Source organism: Cyprinodon variegatus, unplaced genomic scaffold, assembly GCF_000732505.1.
Source record: "Cyprinodon variegatus isolate N-32 unplaced genomic scaffold, C_variegatus-1.0 Scaffold423, whole genome shotgun sequence".
Classification (NCBI taxonomy): Eukaryota; Metazoa; Chordata; class Actinopteri; order Cyprinodontiformes; family Cyprinodontidae; genus Cyprinodon; species Cyprinodon variegatus.
The window spans coordinates 388,548-409,123 of record NW_015150876.1 but is presented as its reverse complement, the minus strand read 5'-3'; the positions used below and the strand labels follow the sequence as shown (position 1 = coordinate 409,123).

Here is a 20,576-nt window from a genome sequence, read left to right as displayed (position 1 = left end):
GGTTGAGGGGATGGAAATTTCATCTGTGTTGTATGTTTACATGTAGCACATTTGACAATAAAGTTGAGTTGAGCTGGATAAGATGAACTCTGACTTTTTGCTGAAAGGGAAAACAAAAAATATGGCAGAAAACACAAGTCTGAGCACATCATCCACAACTGAAACATTATGGATTTGCAACATTATGCTGTGGGCAAGTAGCCTGATAAACCAGACTAAATGTGAGATTAAATGTGTAATTTAGTTTGGCCCCGATGAATGAGACATCATAAGATGGTTGATGAGAACAACCCGTTGTCTTTCAAACCATGTCTGTCCAATGCTCTGACCAATAAGTGCAACTGACTGTGACGTACTAAGCGCGACAGAAAGCTGGTGGGGAAGTGTAGACAAACAGCCTGTCGATAAAACGGCGAAGCCGTCCTTCTTAAAAATGAATGAGCGTAGAGCCTCTTCCTGCACACGTTTCAACGAAAACCCCAAGTCTAATCCTTCCAAAACTGATTTCAAAGCTGAGTCAAACGAGAACTGTTCAATAGTTGTTGCCATCTTCCTTGTTGTGCTTTCTCCAGTGCCGCACAGCTTTGTTGTCCCACCCTCAAAACCCCGTCTGCTTTGCATCCAAAAATTCAAAATACATCCCTGAGTTGTGATTGGCCAGCCAGTTCTAGGTCCTGGGGCATTGATTGAGGCTAGACCACTCGGAGGCAATAATGATTTTGGCCGCTGGTGGGTGGGGCTAGTTTACTAGTCTAGCAGGCAAGCTTTTCATCAGCAGGTGAAAATAAAGCTATCTGGAAATAATTAGAGTAAACTGCATAGCTAGATAGAGACAATTTCAGAAGATAACCTGTTATAAGCTTCAAAACCTGAGACTTGAGCATAGGTTCACATTCCAGTACTATAAAGACCCAGAACTACAACAGAATGGCTTAGATGAAAGCATATCGTTATATTACAATGGCCAAGCAAAATTCAAGCCAAAAACCTATCAATGCAATAAGGTTAGACATTTCTATTCATTATCACTAAGATGAAGCAATGCTGTAAATAAGAGTGAGAAAATTTCCTGCAAACATTTGTTCTCCAAGGCATTAGCAAATGCACAGCACAGGTTTAAGATTATATTAATACAAAAAAGTTTTTTTAATTGTTAATTTACATTGACATTTAATTAACATTTTTTTTATTTAAAAATGTAAATCTCAATCCCTTTCATTCTTAGGATTATGTTCTGCATTGTATTGGTCTTTGACCCCAAATCCCAATAATTCAATAAGGTTTGTGATTTTAATGTGACAAAGGATGATAAAAGTATGTGTGTCAATCTGTTACTGATTCTGCCAGAGCTCAGGACTGGAAGGGATTTGGAAATACAGCCATGTGTCTGACTGAATTTCCAGGGAATACCAACAGCTTTTACAGTTTCATGGAGCTCCTGCCTTTAATAGAAAAATAATGAACTACATGGTGATTTAAGCGGATATATTTTCACGAAGCAAGATGGGGTTTGTGGGAAAGAAGTATGCATGCTAAGCTCAAGCTGGTTAGGGGTACTTTTACTAAAGAGCAGATTTAAGAGGAGAATAAATGTGTGACAGTCAGTGGTAAATATTAGAATGTGCAGCCAGGAGCAGAGTAGGGTTAAAGCCTGGCAGATTAGTCAGAGAGAGCACCAAGGGAGAGCAGGAGTACACATTAGACAGTGAAGCCATGTGTGATGCTCATGTCGGTTTTCAAATGAGCTTTGATTAGTCTGAGACTGATTTCCACAGCTCTCATCACATCAAACCCCCATTCCCTTCCTTTAGGACCTGCTTCCCTTGTTTTCTTTTCCATTTTTCTCCCGCTCCTCTGGTCACACTACAATAGAGACAATGAATCTCTGCCAAACTTTGACTGCCAACATTCTGAGTACCACAACAGTGTGGGTGTGCATGAGCATGTGCCATTATTTATTTTAAAAAATCTTAATTTCATCAAACCAAATGCTGTGCCGGCACTCCTGGGCTATAGAGAGATAATCTTCAATTGATTTATTAATACATTATTAATAGTCCTGAAGAGTCAGGTCATGCAGATATTCCAGGCTTATCTTCACACAAATACTCACAGTAATGCACATAATACCAGAGGAATAATGGAGTGGAGCCGAATGTATGCAAATCCAATTTTCATAAAGCAGCCAAATTAAGATGGAAAGAACAGTACCTACTCAAATTAGAAATGAAGCTTCCAAATCAGAGCGCTCACCAAGAGTATGATGGAGCCAATACTTACACAAGTGGGTATAAACACATTTTAATTTTCCCATCTCTCTCCTGCATATCCTTAAACTCCTCCTTCATTGTCCGTGTGGTGACCCAGTCCTCCTGAAGCCCCTCCTCTTCATCTGAGCTGTCCGTCACCCAGCAGATTGCTGGCATGGAGCTGACTGAGAGCATACAGCAGATGGTGTGCTGCTATCTGTGTGGCGGGCCACAAGCCGGACACTCGGCAGCCCCTCCTCTTCATCCTCCCAGCAATCTCAGCTCCGTCTCTCATCTTCAAACACATATACACATACACCCTCCAGCGTCATTTGAGCCCAGTCAGGTCACCTGCTGCCAAGCTTACAACAGGGCACACACACATAGAAATTGCAATATCTTATGGTACATGGCACATTCAAGGAGGTCACACATATGGCACCATTACATGCACGGATTCCCTCCTATTCTCCTGCCACGCTCCACCTCACACTGAGATGACAAGAAATTTTATTGACACTCTCACATCACTTCCCACCTTGCACACATATCCTCGCTCCATCTCATATGAGACACGTTTACTGAAGTACAGCTTTTCTAGCCCGGTCAGCAAAGCAGTCTGCTTACAACCTTCATCAAACAGCTAATATATAAATATTGCATCCTTATTTATAATAATCCCACCAGAGCTGCAAAAGGAGCATCTTCTAAGCATTATAAGGTAAAAATGAAAAACACAGCTCTCAAAGCAAATAAATACTGATATCCAAATCTATATAGTTTCCTTTTTTAGTAATTTCCCAGGGATTCAGTTTATTATGCAAGCTTTGATAGTAAGCTGAAATACATAAATAGATAAGAGAAGCTATTTTCAAATAATAATTTCATAAATTACCCTATTTGAAAAAATAACCACCCCCATTCATTAATTACTTGTTAATAGCCACATTTTTCTTGGTTAATTTCAATAGCCTTGAATACTGTAAAACCAATTAAATGCATCCTACCCCATAAAGTAGGAAGAAAGATCTAAAATAATACATCACATCTGAATCAAAAGAAATTTAAAAACAAATTAGACGTTTATGATGTCTATCAGTATTAAATGGGTCACAAAGTCATTTAAGGCTTAGAGGTAGAAAACACAAGTGAGAGCCCTTATCATCAAATGGAGAAAACATGTAACAGAGATGAACATACATAGGAAGGGTTTGCTTCCCAAAAAGATGATAAACATTGACGGCCCACCTAAGAGGTCACAAAAAACCTGGAAGCTTTTAAAGCCAGCCAGGATGACTAGGTTTAGTAACTACTAGAAAGAGGCTATGCAAAAATAACATCCATTGGAGAGCTTCAAGGCCCCAAACACCAAAATATCCAAATGCCACTATTTTAAAAATAAAAATAAAAAGTAAGTGTATTTGTTTTCCATATAGTTTATTTTTGTGTGATATTAAACTGATTTTATACATTTAGGAGAAACAAAAATAAATAAATAAACTGAAGAAATATGTAAAGAAACTAACACTTTTTTCACAGCGCTGTGACCATAGCAGAAAAACTATATAATGGAGATAAATCTTACCCTGGGAGGACAGAGCGATGTTGCTAAAAGCCACGGAACAGCTGAAGACGATCCAGATCGCTAGAGCCATGTTTGAAGCTTAGCAGGGAGCGGGGCAAATGGACGCCACTAAAGCGTAAAGGTGGTCAGCAGGCACGGGTGAGTAGGGTGGCACTTTCCTCCGCTCACACCCTCCCTGAGGGTGACCCTGCAGGCAGAAAGGTTTAAAAACAGCGGGTTATAAATCACAAACAATGAAAAGGATTTTAAAACAATAAACAGAAGTCATTCTGCATTTAGTCTGTTTATTCTGCACTATCCCTCTCTATAACATTGTCTTACACTGCTTCTATTGGTGATATGTAAAAACTCAGAACTGAGTGAAGCTAAGAGGTTTAGAAGTGTTATGGTGCAGTTGACATTGTACCGAGAGAGAAGAAAAGAGTTGGCTCATCTAGTGATGGTCAAGTGTCTTGATCAGGTGGCAGAGCTGAAGCCAATTTGAGCAAGAGGTGATGGAAACAGCTGTTGACACCACCGGCTCATCATCCTGAAGTGCTTGGATAGTTTATTAAATCAGACATGCTACATATGTTTCAAGGCCTATTAAGAGTTCTGTATTCAAGCAAAAAAGATGTGTCCTCTGTGTCTGTTTACCGGCATGGACACATACAATTTGAGCTAGTGGAACATAATAACTTAGTCAGCATTGCTTAAGGGTTCACACATCTCATTTGCCTAATGATATAAATCACTTTCTGGAACTTGAGTTCTGATTCTTTGACAGTAGAGCCTGCAGGGGCTGAAAGACAGAAAACCGGAAAGACGGTGTTGTTATAGCTAATACTCCTCCTGCTGAGTTTGCTGATGAAACAGACAGATTGGTCTGGATGCGTGTGTTCGGGGGAGAATTTGAGCATGAAAGTACATTTGCCTCTTTATTTAATTATACAAGGTAATAGGAGTCTTCACACACATTCTCACTAGCTAACTTCAATTCAGCACAATATTACATCGCTTTTTTTTTTTTACACTTTCACTGCATTCATTTACCCCCAAGTGCAACTCTACTAATGAGGCATGTGGTTGTTTCTAAGCGTTGGATCAAATTGACAATTCCAAAGAACCTTTATTAGAAATAATTAAGCATGTAGTTTACAATTGTTCAAATGGGAGCTACACATAAAGTATAACACAATTTTTTCGCTAAATGATGACCTTCCAATTTGAATTTATGGTTATTTTCATGTTGCTCTTTTAAAAAATACATAAAGAGAAGGTTGTGGAAATAGACCTGTTCTCACTGGAAATTAAGTGCAGGATAAAAACTATAGTAATGTTAATAAAATGTAAAAATCATTTTTGGTTTTTCAATCTTTATTAATTTAGTTACTTTTTAACAGTAAAACAGTTATTTAATTAAGAAGTCATATAAATTTATAATTTTTAGGTTAAAAATATGTTTTATGATTTACATTTTATTTCCTATTGGAATTAATTGATTTGGAAATATTTGGAAAAGTTTCATTTCCATGTTTTTTTTTCTCTCCAGGTTATCGTGGTTGCATAAGAACAAAATTATGTAAATTTTGTTCTTAAAATGTTATTAAAATGGATGCATATTTATTATGTATTTTAAGGATACTTTTTCTTTCATAATGGTTAACTATTTTTTTAGAGAAAAAAAATCACTTTAACTGTAGCAATTAGAAACACAATTTAATTCATATTTTAATATATTTCTAAATAGTTTTTTTTTTCTAGGTACAGGGAATTTTTATTAGCACAGCCAATTTTTTTTGGCATGCACACTCTATTTCTACATGCTAAAAAGTACTTGCAGTGTTTAATACGAACTTCCAGAATGGAAAGGAGGGTTATTTAAGCGATTTAGATATAGCAGTGTGTTGGGGCCAAATACTGTTGATCTACCGTAATGATGATGTGCAATCATCTCCCAGTTTAACAGAGATTGCTTTTTTCAAGAAGAGGAAACAAACAGAGATTTACTTCTGTTGATGAAAAATCCCCTGTTGACGTCAGAAATGAGGGTTAATTTCCACCACTTGTAATCAGGGCATTGTTCATTTGTTCACAACAGCAGAGAGTCTGATATGTCGGTAAATCGAACTTCACTTCTTTTACTCAGCTGTTTTTACAACATGACAAGCCAAATAAATGTGTGCATTACACCAGAGTGGATCCGACTCTGTCTATCCATGTACCGCTCTATTCGACCATCACTCATGAACAAGAAACAAGGATGCTTGAACGTCTACACTTAAGGCAGATACTGATTCCAAACCTGGAGCAAGTAGCACACCTTTTTACAGGTTTAGAGTCATTTCATCTAACCTAAAGAAGCTGATTCTCATGGGGATGAAAATGGAAGCTTAAGCAGAAATAAAAGGCATACAATATGCCTTCTTTAAACACATAGCACACATAACCTAAAAACAGATGGGCCAGAGCAGCAGAATACGAGGCCGGTTACCTCTCCTGTTAGCAAAGAAGACGAATCTGAGGCTGCAGTTTGCACAGGCTCACCAAATGTTGGACTAAACAGATTAAAAAATAGTTACCAGGTCCAACAAATCTGAAATAATCCCCTGACGTGACAGAGTTCGGCAAGAACAAAACTACAGAAATGATCCTTTCAACCTTGTGTCAAAGGTTTAGGGTGGGCTGTTATTATGTGGGGCCTATTTTCACAGTTTGGAACCAACTTGTGTACACAGAAACATAACATTAAAAGGTATTAATATAACAATCATTTTATAATAGCCCAGATTTTAAACCATATATAAATGTAACCTGGAAAGCTAGAAGAACCTTATGTGCTGATTGGGGAAGCAATACCTATAACCAGCCAACCACAGTTTAGTTTCAGCAAATCAAGGTAACAAATGAAATCACAGCAGATGCCACGATAAACCACATTGACTTTTAGTTTTATGCTCTTGCTGTTCAAAGATGTGACAGCAGAAGCTCTGAGTATGTCTTATGGCATGTTTATTTTAGTTTGGCTGGAGGCTCACCAGCTCTTTCTTTCATCACAGCTTTATTTGTCCCACCTTGGACGATAATACTCCAATGTGACAGGGCGGCCCTTTTTGGGTCCGACACAACTGATTGAAGCTAGAGCCGTACAAAATGTATTCTAATGTGTTTGTGAATTAACAAATACGGCAAGACTTCAGCTTTCAGGCAGTGTCATAGAAACATATTGCTTGCAGTTACTACAGTTCTTGCAGCTTCCATATATCTATTTGCAGCAATGGCTGAATATCATTACACAGGAAGATGGAAATTCTTGGTTTACTGAATGGCTCTTTCCAACTCTACATCATCATTCCTGAATTGGCTTTCATTTGAACTCTGCAGCCCCTCCTTTTCATGACCTTTTCTGATATTTAACCTCCTCCCTAGTGGCAATGCCAGAACATTCAGCAACCTGCTTGGGTGTTACTGCACGGATTAATATGTTGAACGTTGTAGAGTACAAGCGAGACAGAGGGAGAGAGCTGCAGACACTAAACAGGAGGAGACTGAAAGCAGGCAGAACAAAGCAGACTGCAGCAGCTGTTCTTTACATCAGCATTTATTTCTAGGAAATGTTAAACTCAGACACACGCGCTGCCTCTGCACTAATGAAGATTTTTCCCCAATATGAGTTTATTTGTAAGCATTCCATTTGAATAATAGCAGAAAGACAACACGTTCAATGAGAAAGCAGTGGATACAGATATAAGTGGAGAAGCTTTAAACAAACAGCAATAGATGTGCAATGTAACACTGCAGGGACATCGATTCTCTGTCAGATTTTTACTCTAACTTTACAGCTTCTTTCCATTTGATATCACTTTAATAAGAGTGTTGAGAAGGTTTTCTCTACAACATGCACTCAAAACAAGTAAAATATCCCTTCTCTCATGTGCTTTCATTTCTCCTCAGTATGTCCTCTTTAAATAACAGCTCTCCTGTGGTCTCTGAAGATGAATATGGCCAAGAAAAAAAAAAAAGAGCAGAGAGTGACTGGATGGCTGAGAACGAAGAGAAGGGAACCAGATAGAAATGCACGGTGGAAAAATTGAATGCATTTTGAGATTTGAAAAAACCAAGGTGACACAAACCAATATTCGGATGCACTGAGGTTGAAATAGATCATGATTGAAATAATAATAAAAAAGAATGTACGAATACAGTGGTAAACAAAGAAGCATAGCATGACTAAAAGTCAAGAACAAGGACCTGCACTGAATGGAAGGTATTTGGTGTAAGATCAATAAATGCGAGAAAATGAGAGGAATTTTACAAAACAAAAATGAGAGAAACACACAAGACTAAAAAGGAAAAAAAAAGCAAAGAAGGAAGGATTTACTCTATGTTTTGCTGCGTATGAGTCAGACTGCCTTCGGGTGGCGGAGTGTATTTGGAGGTAAGGAGTCTTTAGGGAGCGTGAGATAGGTGTCTTCACCCTCCCAGCTCTCCCCGCCGGAGGATGTGAGATGCCCAAGGCCACAAGCTGACCTTTTACACTGATCACATCCACTATTATTATCATCAACGTTTCTCTTCTAATGGAGCAGAACGTCATGTCCCTGTGAGACGAGAGTCTGCAAAATGGGAGAATGGAAGAGCAATTTGAAAGCATCGGTGGAAGGGTGAGCAGGCCGAGGTGAAGAGGATCTGGGAGGTAGGCAAATGACAGTCAGCTGTAACAATACAAAGAAAACCTGTGGTTGTCTAAATGGAATGGCGACAGAGTCACACTTGGCCACACCTCTGTGTCATACTGTTTCAGATGCTATGCTTTATTTTGTTAGCCATTAATTTACAGGCTGCCATGATCCAAAGCAAATAACCTCATTATCCTTTTCTATTGGATCATTACGATAATCACTGTGATCATTAGGATCTGTTTGCTTTGGCAGACATGGTCATCAAGAACAGAGTGTCAAAAGCTTTTTTTCAGCCATGGAGGGAGATGAAAAGATTATGCATATGTGTTTTCCTGGGTCCCTGGGCATATTTGATATATTTACTTTTGCATAATTTTAGCTGTGCGCAACCCATTTTCATACGTCTTTCCAGGCTAGATTTTTTTTTTAACCGGAATTAATTATCTTTCTTCAGGTTTTACCTATGTTTTTCAAACAAAGTTGAAAAAGCTGTTCACTCAAATGTTATTCTATTGAATGCCTCAAAAATGCATTTTCCCCCATATACAGGTGGTGGTGAATCTTCATAATGTCCAATGCTATTACAATTTGACAATTTCTTTTTTTTCTATATGTACAAATTGGTGTTATGTACTGGATGATAAGGGCTCAATTATAATTGCATTCTTTCAGAAGACTGGAAAAGTAAATTGTTACAAAATATTTATTGTCTAAAAGTCACTTTTTGTGTTAAAACAATTCTTATACAGTAATTACATAAATACATAAAACGATTAGAGGAAAAAGATCAGAGTCAGAATTTTAGGCAATTTGTGACACTTCTGAACTCAGTTAATACTTGCTACCAAAAATGCTTTACTTTTACTTCTGCTGTGTTTCTTGTGTCTTTTTTAAAATACCGTAATGATAGGATTGAAATATGTACGATGTATTAGGGGCCCTGAACTTAACAGCACATTAAACAAGATATATATGTGGATGCATAAACTCTCTGCAAATTTCAACATTTTTAATTTCTAAAAGTAACAGACAAAGCACAAAATGAATGGAACATTAAATCCAGTGTATGCATTTTTCATATATATATATTAGCCACAAAAAATCACAGGGAGAGCAAAGGTTTACTCAAACTGTTTTGAAGCATAATTGGAGAAGTGCTTCAACCCTCTAAGCTGCTGGATTTTGCTCTTTTCTCCATTTCCCCCTCCCTGGAAAACTGAGATCATATTTTGATAACTGAATCGACTCTGCATGGTTGTGTGGCTCAATGCGCTAACACTGCTGTTTTAAAAGTAAAATCTCTTCAGAGAACTTCTCCAAAATATTCATGAATTATTTTGAAAATGCTAACAAGCTAAAAGGCATTGCAGTATATTTGAAAAACAGATACGTTGTTAGACTGCTGAAATCATTCAGGGCAATGGGAGGCAAAGCTTAAATTAGGAAAACAAAAGCACAAATATATTCCATTGGGAAAACAGTTGATTGATTTAAAGACTTGACAGTAATAGATTGTGACGGTCAGTTTTATTTATTTTTTCATGCAGAAAGGAAGTCGTTAAATCAGACGATGAAGCAACAGCATTTGCCACACTATTAGGATTGATGTTTATGCCTCAGATGCTTCAACAACAAATAGTTGGTTCAGTAGCAAAGCTCCCGCTAAGAAGGAAATGACTGCCTCCTAGCAACCGACACGGTGAGGCACGCAAAACTGAATGGCAATCATTCACTTACAAATCAGAAAGTGAGCCAAACTGCTGCTTTAAATATTTGTAATCAAGTAAAAACCATCACTTCAAACAGCCTCGTTGTAAAATTGGAGTAAACAGAAAACAGTAAGCTTCTTCTTTAACTCAGCACTGTTGAAAATTTCTATCACTCATACCTGACAGAATGATCATCTCTATAGAAAACTATCTATAGTGACGGATGGTAGAGTAAGATGAAACTGCAAGGAATGGCAAAATCCTTTGCTGTGCCTGGCGGCGTCCAAGTAATTCTCCCTCTGAGTCATCGGTGCCAAAGCTTTGTTACACCTGATACTCTTTTGGACTCTCTAGAGTTAGGCAAGAGGGAGCAATACAAGAAAGTGCAACATAAAAAAAAAATAATAAGAATGAATGAATTAATTACTTCTTCACCTCTATAAGATTAATCACTCACAAAGTGATTGCAATTATCCTACTTCTCAGTTACAAATACAGCAGGTATACCTGGAAATATCATTGCCTTCCTGGCTTAGATTTTGTCAGTGCAAAGATGTGATTTCACTGTCAAACCTCCCAGACAGGATGCTAATATGGTTCAAGATTTTATTATTATATTAAATGTAACATTGCTCTTGAAAGTGTACACACCCCTGTTCAATTTTAGGCTATGTTAATGTGAAAAACCAACTACATTAAATGATTTAAAACTTACTTTTTGACACCTTTAATATGAAATTATCCTTCAAAATAAAAAACAGTTGTTCAAGTATACGCATTAATAATCTGATATATTTTGCCTCAACTGCTTTTGATTCAACTATAGTATACACATGCTAATTATAGCAGCTAGATACAATACTCCTCATAACACATTTATACACAAATTTTAGGGGGCTACTTCTTGGCCAGAAAAAAGACAAACTGTTGTCAATATTTTGAGACATTCATTACAGGAGATTACTTTCATATGCAGAACATAACCACACCTAATTGAAAAAAAAAACAACTACTGCTGCTCCTTCACTGTTGCTGTCAGCTTTTTAGCAGCATGTATGTAATGTAGGATTACAGTAGCAAAGTTCACAGGTATCTCTGTACACTGAGATCCCTCCGATCTCTGTCACGTCAGTAGGAATATTGCAGTTTTGTTGGACCTGGTAACCATTTTTCAATCTGTTTTGTCCAACATTTGGTGAGCCTGTGCAGACCTCAGCCTCTGATTCCTCTTCTTTGCTAACAGGAGAGTTACCCGGCCTTATATTCTGCTGCAGCTCTGGTCCATCTGTTTTTAGGTTATATGTGCTATGTGTTTAAAGAAGGCATATTGTATGCCTGTTATTTCTGCTTAAGCTTCTGTTTTCTTCCCCATGAGAGTCAGCTTCTTTGAGAATAAATGCATTTTACATGTGTAAAAAAACGGAGACACAATCTATTAAAATACAATTTTTCGTTTGACAAAAAACTATTTTTGTAAGGACACGAGAGATCTCTTTTTTTAATAAATCAAACATATTATTCATTATTATTTGATAATGAATGAAAACTATTTGAGTCCTAAGTGAGTCAGAAAAGGAATAAACTATTTACTTATATATGTTACTTTTTTTGTTTGTTTTTTTTTTTCATTATCTTATCTTATTATATAGTGCACAATACACAAACCTCTCAGAATAACCCAAACAGCAGAAAAATATTATATGATTTGGGTAAAGTTCTGCTCTCCCAACCGATTCACTGTTATCCACCAGTTAGGCTGCATATCGCTAATCTCCATAATCCTTTCTTGTATGGCTATTCCTACCAAATGCAGCATAATAGCATTAGTTATTATTCCATCACAACAACCTGATTCTACTCCATTTGCTTTGATGCTCAGCAGCCCACAGGGTCCCAGCCCCAGTGGGAAGAGAGAGCCTACTAATGCTAACACAGAAGCCGTCACTCAGAATGGATAATAATGTTAAGCTTGCAACAACTACAGCAGCACAGTGGGGTCAGATCATCCCAACATTTCTCCATTTACTGGGGTGGGTCAGTTAAGGCCGGGGCTCCGGTGTGGTAGTATCTTGCCTGCTGCAGCAGCCGAGCTGTTTAAATAATGACACCATTGTGCCGTCTCAGTGCAGATGGAACATCAGAGCTCATGTAATGGCCTGTGTATTAGAGCCAATGTGTTTGATTACTGACTCAGGGAGAGCAGGGATAGGCTGTGTAGTCAGTAGGGAATAAAGCTCCCTCTGAAAGACCAACCAAGAGAAAAAGACCTATTTGAAGAAACAGAAGGAAAGAGGGGGGGAGGAAAAAAAAGAGTGATTTTAATGGAAGTGTGCTTTGAGGGAATGCAAATGAAAAGAGGGAATCTGCCGAGCTGCAGAATACAGTGGAAAGATATCAAACATGGACAGCGTGGCGACTGAAGAGGTAAAGGCAGAGGAAATGGGGCAGAAGTATTGAAAGAGTCACGCTCATTATTTTATTCAATACACTCTCTTATGCATTTTTTTTTTCCGTTTCAGTATCACTAAAGCTCCTGATGCATTTCCCCATGAGTCTAAACCCACACACCTCCTTGTTTCCATAGAGTCTACGCTTTGAGTGCCATTATTCCTAAAACTGCTGTAGCTCCTAAAAAGGACGATGTTCATAAAGCAAAAAATCAAGAATTTGAAATTTCCAGAGTGATAGTTACACATAATAAGAGTAATAGGAGTATATGGTATAAGGTGACATTTAAAAATGACTTTGCAAAAAGATGTTTGCACTTTTTCTATTTCTCTCTCTCTTATAAGGCTAGTTGTAGATAGCTTGTTATGACATCTTCCTTTTCTGTTATGAGTTTAGATGAAAAGTTTATCTCACTTTTTATCCCATATACTGATTTTCTTTTCCCACAAAACAATGCATTAAAACATTAACAAAGTATGAACTATTTATTTTTTCTTAAGCTGGACATAAAAACCATGTATGTATTATGTAGCTGTACATAATTTGCCAAATGTTTAGACAATGATACTTGTTTAAGGATGTTGTTTGTGAGCTTCAGTTCCACCTCCAACACCTTCCTGCTGGACATTATGAAGGTTCACCACCACCTGGTTTTGTCTGCACCACTTTGCTCCTGGATCTGTGTCTTTATGGGGCGGCTTACATCTGTCTCCATGATTCTCAACAATAGCACGCCCCAGGGTTGTGTTCTCAGCCTGGCTGTCTTCACCCTCTTTACAAACATCAGCCACACAATAAACGATGTTTGGAAATTTGCACATGACATCACGATGGTAGGTCCCATATATGACAATGTTCTTCACAGCAGAGCTCCATCATCTGACACAAAGGTGTTTAAAGAATAGCTGTATGCCGAACACGGCACTTTCCTCAGGGAGAATGTGAACATCATTAAGTTCCAAAGCATTCACAATTCTTATTAATCTCTACTCGAATAAGATCACCTCCCACCTGTTGAAGAAGACCCAACAACAGTTTTCTTCCTAAGAAAGTTAAAAGGAGCTGGCATCTCTTTCCCAGATACTTGCAAACTTCTAGATGGCCTCGACTGGAAACAAGCTGCGTCTCAACTCAGCAATGCGTTGAAGCTGCATGTCACAGGATATGGAGGACTTAGTTGCCAGACACATTGCCAAGGATTTCACCAACCCATGAACTGTTTGTACCGATTTCATCAGGAGAACAGAGCAGGAACATTTAATAAAATAGAGCATACAGTATTTAAAACAGCTTCCTCCCCACAGCTACGAAAGCAATCACCCCCCTGTTGTCAAACACTCATCCCATCCCATGAGGAGAACTCTTACACATGCACACAACAATGCCATCCTCACACGCACGTAAACACACGCCACACAAAAACACCCTGGCTGACAATCAGACAGACAAACAATCAATCAGAACGTCTTATCAGCTGGACTGGCACTAGCTGCACTTTATGTACACAGTGCATGCTACATGTCCAACCCGAATACTATATATCTATATGCATATTTTTTTACTTAAAGTTTGAATTATTTTGGGGTATTTTTTGTTTTTGCTATATCAATTTCTTAAATATTTCCTCTAAGTATATATATATTTTATATGCCTTCTAAGTCTGGATTAACAGACTCTAAGAAACTTAGTGAATTAACATTATGGTCTCAAAATGGGGGAAAAAAGACACAAATTGATAACGGTGTCTTGTTGAACACTATTTTTTTTTAGCTTTTTATTTAGAATTATATCATCATCTGGGTAGACATTTTTTATAGGAATTTTATCTCTTACATATGTTTCTGTTAGTTTTAAAAAAGTATCATAAAAGTACTGAATCAGATTTTTTATGTGATCCCTCTATTTCACCGAACTGAGCTTGTTTATGAATTTGCTGTGCTCCTGCTGCTGCAGCGCCTGAAGCCAACTTCTTTCTGACCAAATCCTGAATTACTTTATTTCATCTTTTCAGAAAACCATTCAAAATTTAAAGCAAGCTGCCACACCATCAGAACAATTAATGCCCCATTCCCCACGCTCTGTCTCTGTCCTGGTTTTTGTGATAATAACAGGCGTCAGCTCTGCATACAGAGGAATCTTAAAACAGCCCACTTGTGCTCTGAAACTTTCTTGTGTTGCTTTTTTATATTATTAAAAATGAAATGGCTAATAATGGTGAAAATCTTGAAAAATAAGTACACTTTTATTAAGATAAAATAATTATTTAATTATTTTATCTTTTATGGATCTCACTAAATGAGATGGTTATCAAAATAAGAGTACTTAAATCTAAAAGAAACAAAAAATCTCATGTATTGTATGTAACGTATTCATTACAAACAGGATGATATAAATTAACCATATAAACTAAATGTCTCTTAGAACGTGTTATTTTTACAAAAGGCCAATAAAAAAAGATTTCTGTCATGAATAAATACCGGCCTACTTAAAAGTCTGTCTAGTGTATATGCACTCAATGCATGGAGGTCTTTGGCAAGGAGACAAGCAACCTGTGCTGTTAGGGATGTGGTCAGCCTGGCGCTGTTGAGGTGTTATGAAAACTGAAGTTGCTTTAATAGTTCTGGAAGTAAGACGGCTGACTTTAGACTTGGAAAAACTCGGTGGACCAACCCAAGCAGATGACAGACTACTCAACCCATCATCATAAATCTTCACCTCTCCTCTCACAAAACTGGCCTAAATCGGAGCCAAACTGACTTTTTGCTCAATTTCTTTCAAAACGTTTCAACACTTCCAGGAGCCTGTCAATGTTGGCAGCTAGCACAAGAGCAACCTGTAGGGTGTCAAAACACTTTCAAAAAACCTGAGCAAAAGCCTGCTTGACCTCATGACCCGGACGACTGAGAATTTGAACAGGCTACCTTTCCACTTTTTCTCCATTCTCTGAGAAATTATTTCCTTACGAAATGTAACTTAATCAATTTAATAAATGTAATCTAAAAAGCCGACTTTTCTTTCCTTTTTTTTCATTTGCAAAGTTGCAGCCCATTTCCTGAATACTGTACATCTGTGTGTGGTCGCTATTGGAGCGAGGAGTCAAGCCAAAGTTTGTGCTTTGAGAATCTTCTTCATGCTGTTAAATGTGCTTTGCTACAAAATCCCCTCAAACCCTTTTCTACTACACTTCTATTCATTTTTATTTTCAATTATTGTGCTTGCATACCACTGTGAAAAGCAAGCTTTTTGTAATGACCTTTTCAAGCTTATCCTACTTATGGAGGATGCCTAGAACTGTCTGCTGGACAACAGTTAAGTCAGCAGTCTTCCTTTCATTGTGTATGCCATGGCATAAAATTTCATGCTAAAAAGCTGTTTAGGCATCCCTTTAACAGTAGCACAGACCATTACTTTCTTGCTACAGATTAATAAAGATGTTTAAGTTTATTTAAAAGGGAATAATGAAATGTAACATCTCTGAACAGGAATTATATTATATATATGGTCTGACGTTTCCAAAAATAGCTAGATAGACATTTGGTCCACTTATGGATAAACAGAAACAGAACAATGGATGACTATGAGTAATTAATTGTTTTTTTTATCATGTAACCTCCAAGCTGCAAACCTGATAACTGAAATGTTTATTTTACCTTGAAGTTGTTCAAAATATAGACAATTAAGTGTTGTCTGAATGCACTATAAAGCACCTGTTAGGAAAAGCCCACTCTACAGACCTTGGATATTTATGCCTTGTCCAGGATATCTGAGACATGTCTATGCAACTCTGCCTTTTAGCTGCACATAAATGGCACTATACTTCCATTAAAATGACTGATCCTAAAAACTCTGGCCAAAGTGGAGATTTATAAATGCTGTGGTTTTCAACCTGTAAGTACACGAAAAGACGAATGTTATTATCAGGCACATCACAGACTGCAACGGATGTTCCTTTGCTGCGTCACGTGTGCAACGTTTGTACACATGGCCGAATTTCACATTCAGTCAGTTTTCGATTGTATTGTATGATCCATTTTCCATGGATGTGATGATGCATTCCTAAAAAAAGGTTGTAGCTGATTTGAAGGAATCTGATTGCTAACTTTAACAGTACAATTCCCCCTATGCATTATATTTAATTAATTACATTTATTTGTATTGCTTATTGGAGTATTTCTTTTAATTAGTGTGGGTGAAAGTTTTTTTTTTTAAAACTGTGAGTATATTACTATTTTTAAAAAATGTAGGGGAGACATTTGTTTTTTTTAAAAACCCTGCTAGTTGAGGAATAGGACTTACAGTCAGGTTGACGTCGTCCCAGCTAATTAAGTAGCCAAGAGATAATGCTTCTGAAAAAAACCAACATGAAGAAATGCTTTAGACTGTCTTTATTTTGCCATCATCCCTACAGCTAAATGGGAAAAGTTGATGCTCCAAAGCTTTAGTGGTGATTACGAGTCTTTTCTATTCAGTTTTAGTGCCACCTTTTAATGTTGCATGCCTGTATCAGTTATTATCTAAAAACCTCTATTAATTTGGTATAGGTAGCGCCAAACTGAAAGGCCTGTAAAGAACATTTTCAAAACCGAACATTGCAGACCCAGGACCCTCTTGCTGCATATCAGCAATACTTACATACAGTATGTGCCACCATACAGCCAGCTGTGGTCTATAGTGACTGTAATTCATTTGTTAAATGACAACATTAACTATATGAACCTGTCTGCAATACATAAATACAATCCAAAAGTTCCACTTTTGGATGAAACTACTGAACAACATAAACTTTGTCTAATTCACTGAGATGCACCTTGCAGGAGAGACATCCATGAATTATAGACCGTGGCAATAGCTGGAATGCCAGTGGGTCCTGCAGAGATATCAAGCTCCCCGTCCTGGTCTACAGGATCTCCTGTGTGGTCTGTGATTTATTGTGGTTGTGCAGAGCTTGTCACTGTTCATTATTACTGATTCAACAGGAGGCAATGCCACCACCCATCAATGCTTACCCTGTGATGCCTGCCACAGCTGCCAGAGGAAGTGACCTTAGCACCCACCTGTCTTCTCACACAAATGCTGGTCGCTGTCTTACTCTAATGAGCTCTAATGCCTTACAGGGATGAAGCCTCAGCGATCTCTTAACCAATTTCTAAAAAGCAGATATTTCATAAAATATGTTTTTTTACTTCATTCGAACAGTGAGTGACAATATTTTCTGTGCAACAACTTTTTGGTGTGTCTCATATTTATTTGTTTGCTTGCCCTCTTCACTTTGCTATCTCTTCCCCATTGCTCCTCAAACTCAGTCGAAGCAGATGCGCTTCGTATCAGTCAACCTGTGCTGTCAACTCTGTCAGCTAGAGTCACATCACAAATCAATGAAATGAAATGAATAATTCACAGTAACCATTAAGTCTAAACAACTAGAGTGATAACTACCTGCCCTGACATTAATCTTATGAGCCACCAACAATGGATTATGATATAACATGATAATGATATGAGAGTTTGCTCTCCGGTGAAGTCCCCCCCATCCTTTGCACTGCTCCATCCCCAGATGTCACTTGGCTGTGACTGGCAGGCTGCCACCCCGTGCACCGCCAAGCCCAGCTAGATCCATCTTCATTAAGGACAGACGCACTGTGAGTTGTGTATGTTATTATCAGTGTCTATTAATCTGAAAGCTCCAGCAGGGCAACCCCTGTCTCACTGTTGCTCTACAGCAACAAAGCAAAGCCTGTTTCCAAACACTCTCTCTTCAAAGTTTCATTTTCTAATAAGTATGGAAATGTTCATACATAATATGGCATTAATGCATTTACTCTACTAACTGTTTATTGCAAATATGTTATGATTATTTGGTAATAAAAAACAACTATTATCTTTCTAACCTTTGAATTCACAACAGGCAAACTGTGAGCCACACCTTCTTTGTTGTTGGTGTATATAACACTAAGATGCACATTATCATGCCTTCCAGTCTTCGCATGAATGCTAACACACATGCACCCGCTTACACATATGAACACACTCTGAGAAGCCCACCAGGGCACCACATGTGATGTTGACCCAGTTTAGATCTGTGGCACAAAGTGGAGCAGGGATTCAGAACAAAAAGAGACACTGACATTTAAAAATAGGTTGACATTCTTTTCATCCCATTGCTAAGACCCGCAGAATAGGGGTATCCTTTTCTGTGTCAAAGCCAATGTCAACTAATTATTCAATCTCAACTTTGAAGACTCATGATGCTAACATAGACACTATCTGGTTTCAGTCAATGTGACTTGGTTATCAGAAAGAAAATTAAGAAAGAGGGGGTTGTCTCATTTAAAGTTTAGGCAGGTGGGTTTTAATGAGCATCTTGATTTCCATTATGACCTGCTTTTCAATTAGTAGAAGGTTTCATAATTACGATTACTTTTATTGTATTAAATTCTTCCTCCTGTTGCAGCCAAAGCCTTTTAAAGGCTTACATTTCTAACATGAGTGCTATTTAGTGGCAGCATTAATATCAAGGCTTCACAGTTAGAAAGTGGCCAGAAAATTATCCATGCATTTAAAAAGCATACTTCATATTACGTCATGATGCTTCTGCTGTGACCTTTTATTCAAGAGGATATTAATTAAGCCTGTTGTGACTCTATTAGAACAGTAAAGATAGGCATTGTTAAGTGAGTGAGGACTGTGAATATATTGTTTTTGTTTTTATCAGTTGCTTTCCTGAAGTTTGGAAGATTCTGATGATAATGTAAATGGTCCTTTTTTTTTAAGCCAGTGTAAGCACATCTACATGTAAAAAGTATATAAATAAACTGATGTCTGACTATTTTATGTTGAGAAAGTGGGCACGTTTGTGTGTGAGTGATGGATCTAATTTGATAGTTTGGCCCCGATCTGCCTGCCAAGGTTATCTAGTTTTCAGATATGAGGAGTGGGCAACAGGAGATTCTGACACAGCAAGCCCAGCTGACATGACCCTGTTTTCACAACACAACTGTCAGACTTTTTTTCTTTCAGTTTCTATCTTGGTCATACATATATGTGTCATACAAACACACAAAAATAAAGAGATATACAGAGTCAGAGAAACAGCTGGGCATTACAGTAACTAATAAAAAGAACATGATAAACAACAATTTTTTTAAATCAAATTATGTATTTAAATTTTTAACTAATATTAATAAATCATGATAATGTAGATATTTACAATCAATGAATAAAAAACATCTGAATATTTTTCTTATATATCAAACTTGATGTTTTTCCAACTATAAGCTCATAGTGTAGACAGAGAGGATGGTGCAGCAAAGGTGAGCAGAAGACAGGACCAACACTTCAAATGCAATCACTTCTAACTTTTCTGTTTTAAGCTAGTATAATATAATAATATTTGTCTCTAATTTATGTGAGTGATCAGGTGAAGTCCTGAAGAGAACACATTTTTTTTCATAATGATCAAAGCTTTGATATAGAGTTTGATTTCCAACAGTTAAAAAACAAATGACTGTAATAAATATGGCTAAGGATCAGTATTTGCATGGGTGTTGTGATACGATACATGTCACGATACCTTGGTCACAACATGATATTATCACAATATTGCAATATCACTACATATAAGAGCTGAAAGAATTAATTTGATTAATTGTGATGAATCGATTAGTGAAATAATTTTCAACTAATTTAGTAATTGATTAATCATTAACTAGAGTGCAGAGACTTTAAACATGGCTTAAGATGACAGAGCGACCCACCTTGAGCAGCAATTATACCAAAATTGTAAAAAAAAAAACAAAAAAAAACTTTTTTGTCTGTCAATATGCTCTATCCATAACTCCTCAATTGGAAAAGTTATAGTTTCACCTGGTTTGTTTTACAAAACATCGTCTTTAAAGAACCTTTTGCTGCCTGATTATGAATTGAT

General features: G+C 37.3%; 1 protein-coding gene across 1 annotated transcript in view; it reads right to left on the bottom strand.

Moving 5' to 3' along the window:
• LOC107093398 (adhesion G protein-coupled receptor L1-like) overlaps positions 1 to 20,576 on the bottom strand; it is an 85,965-nt gene that overhangs the window by 29,439 nt on the left and 35,950 nt on the right. Inside the window, exon 2 of the mRNA XM_015388432.1 lies at positions 3,835 to 4,021. Within this exon, the coding sequence (XP_015243918.1) occupies positions 3,835 to 3,904 (70 nt within the window). The 5' untranslated portion in view covers positions 3,905 to 4,021. The remainder of the gene's footprint in view (positions 1 to 3,834; positions 4,022 to 20,576) is intronic.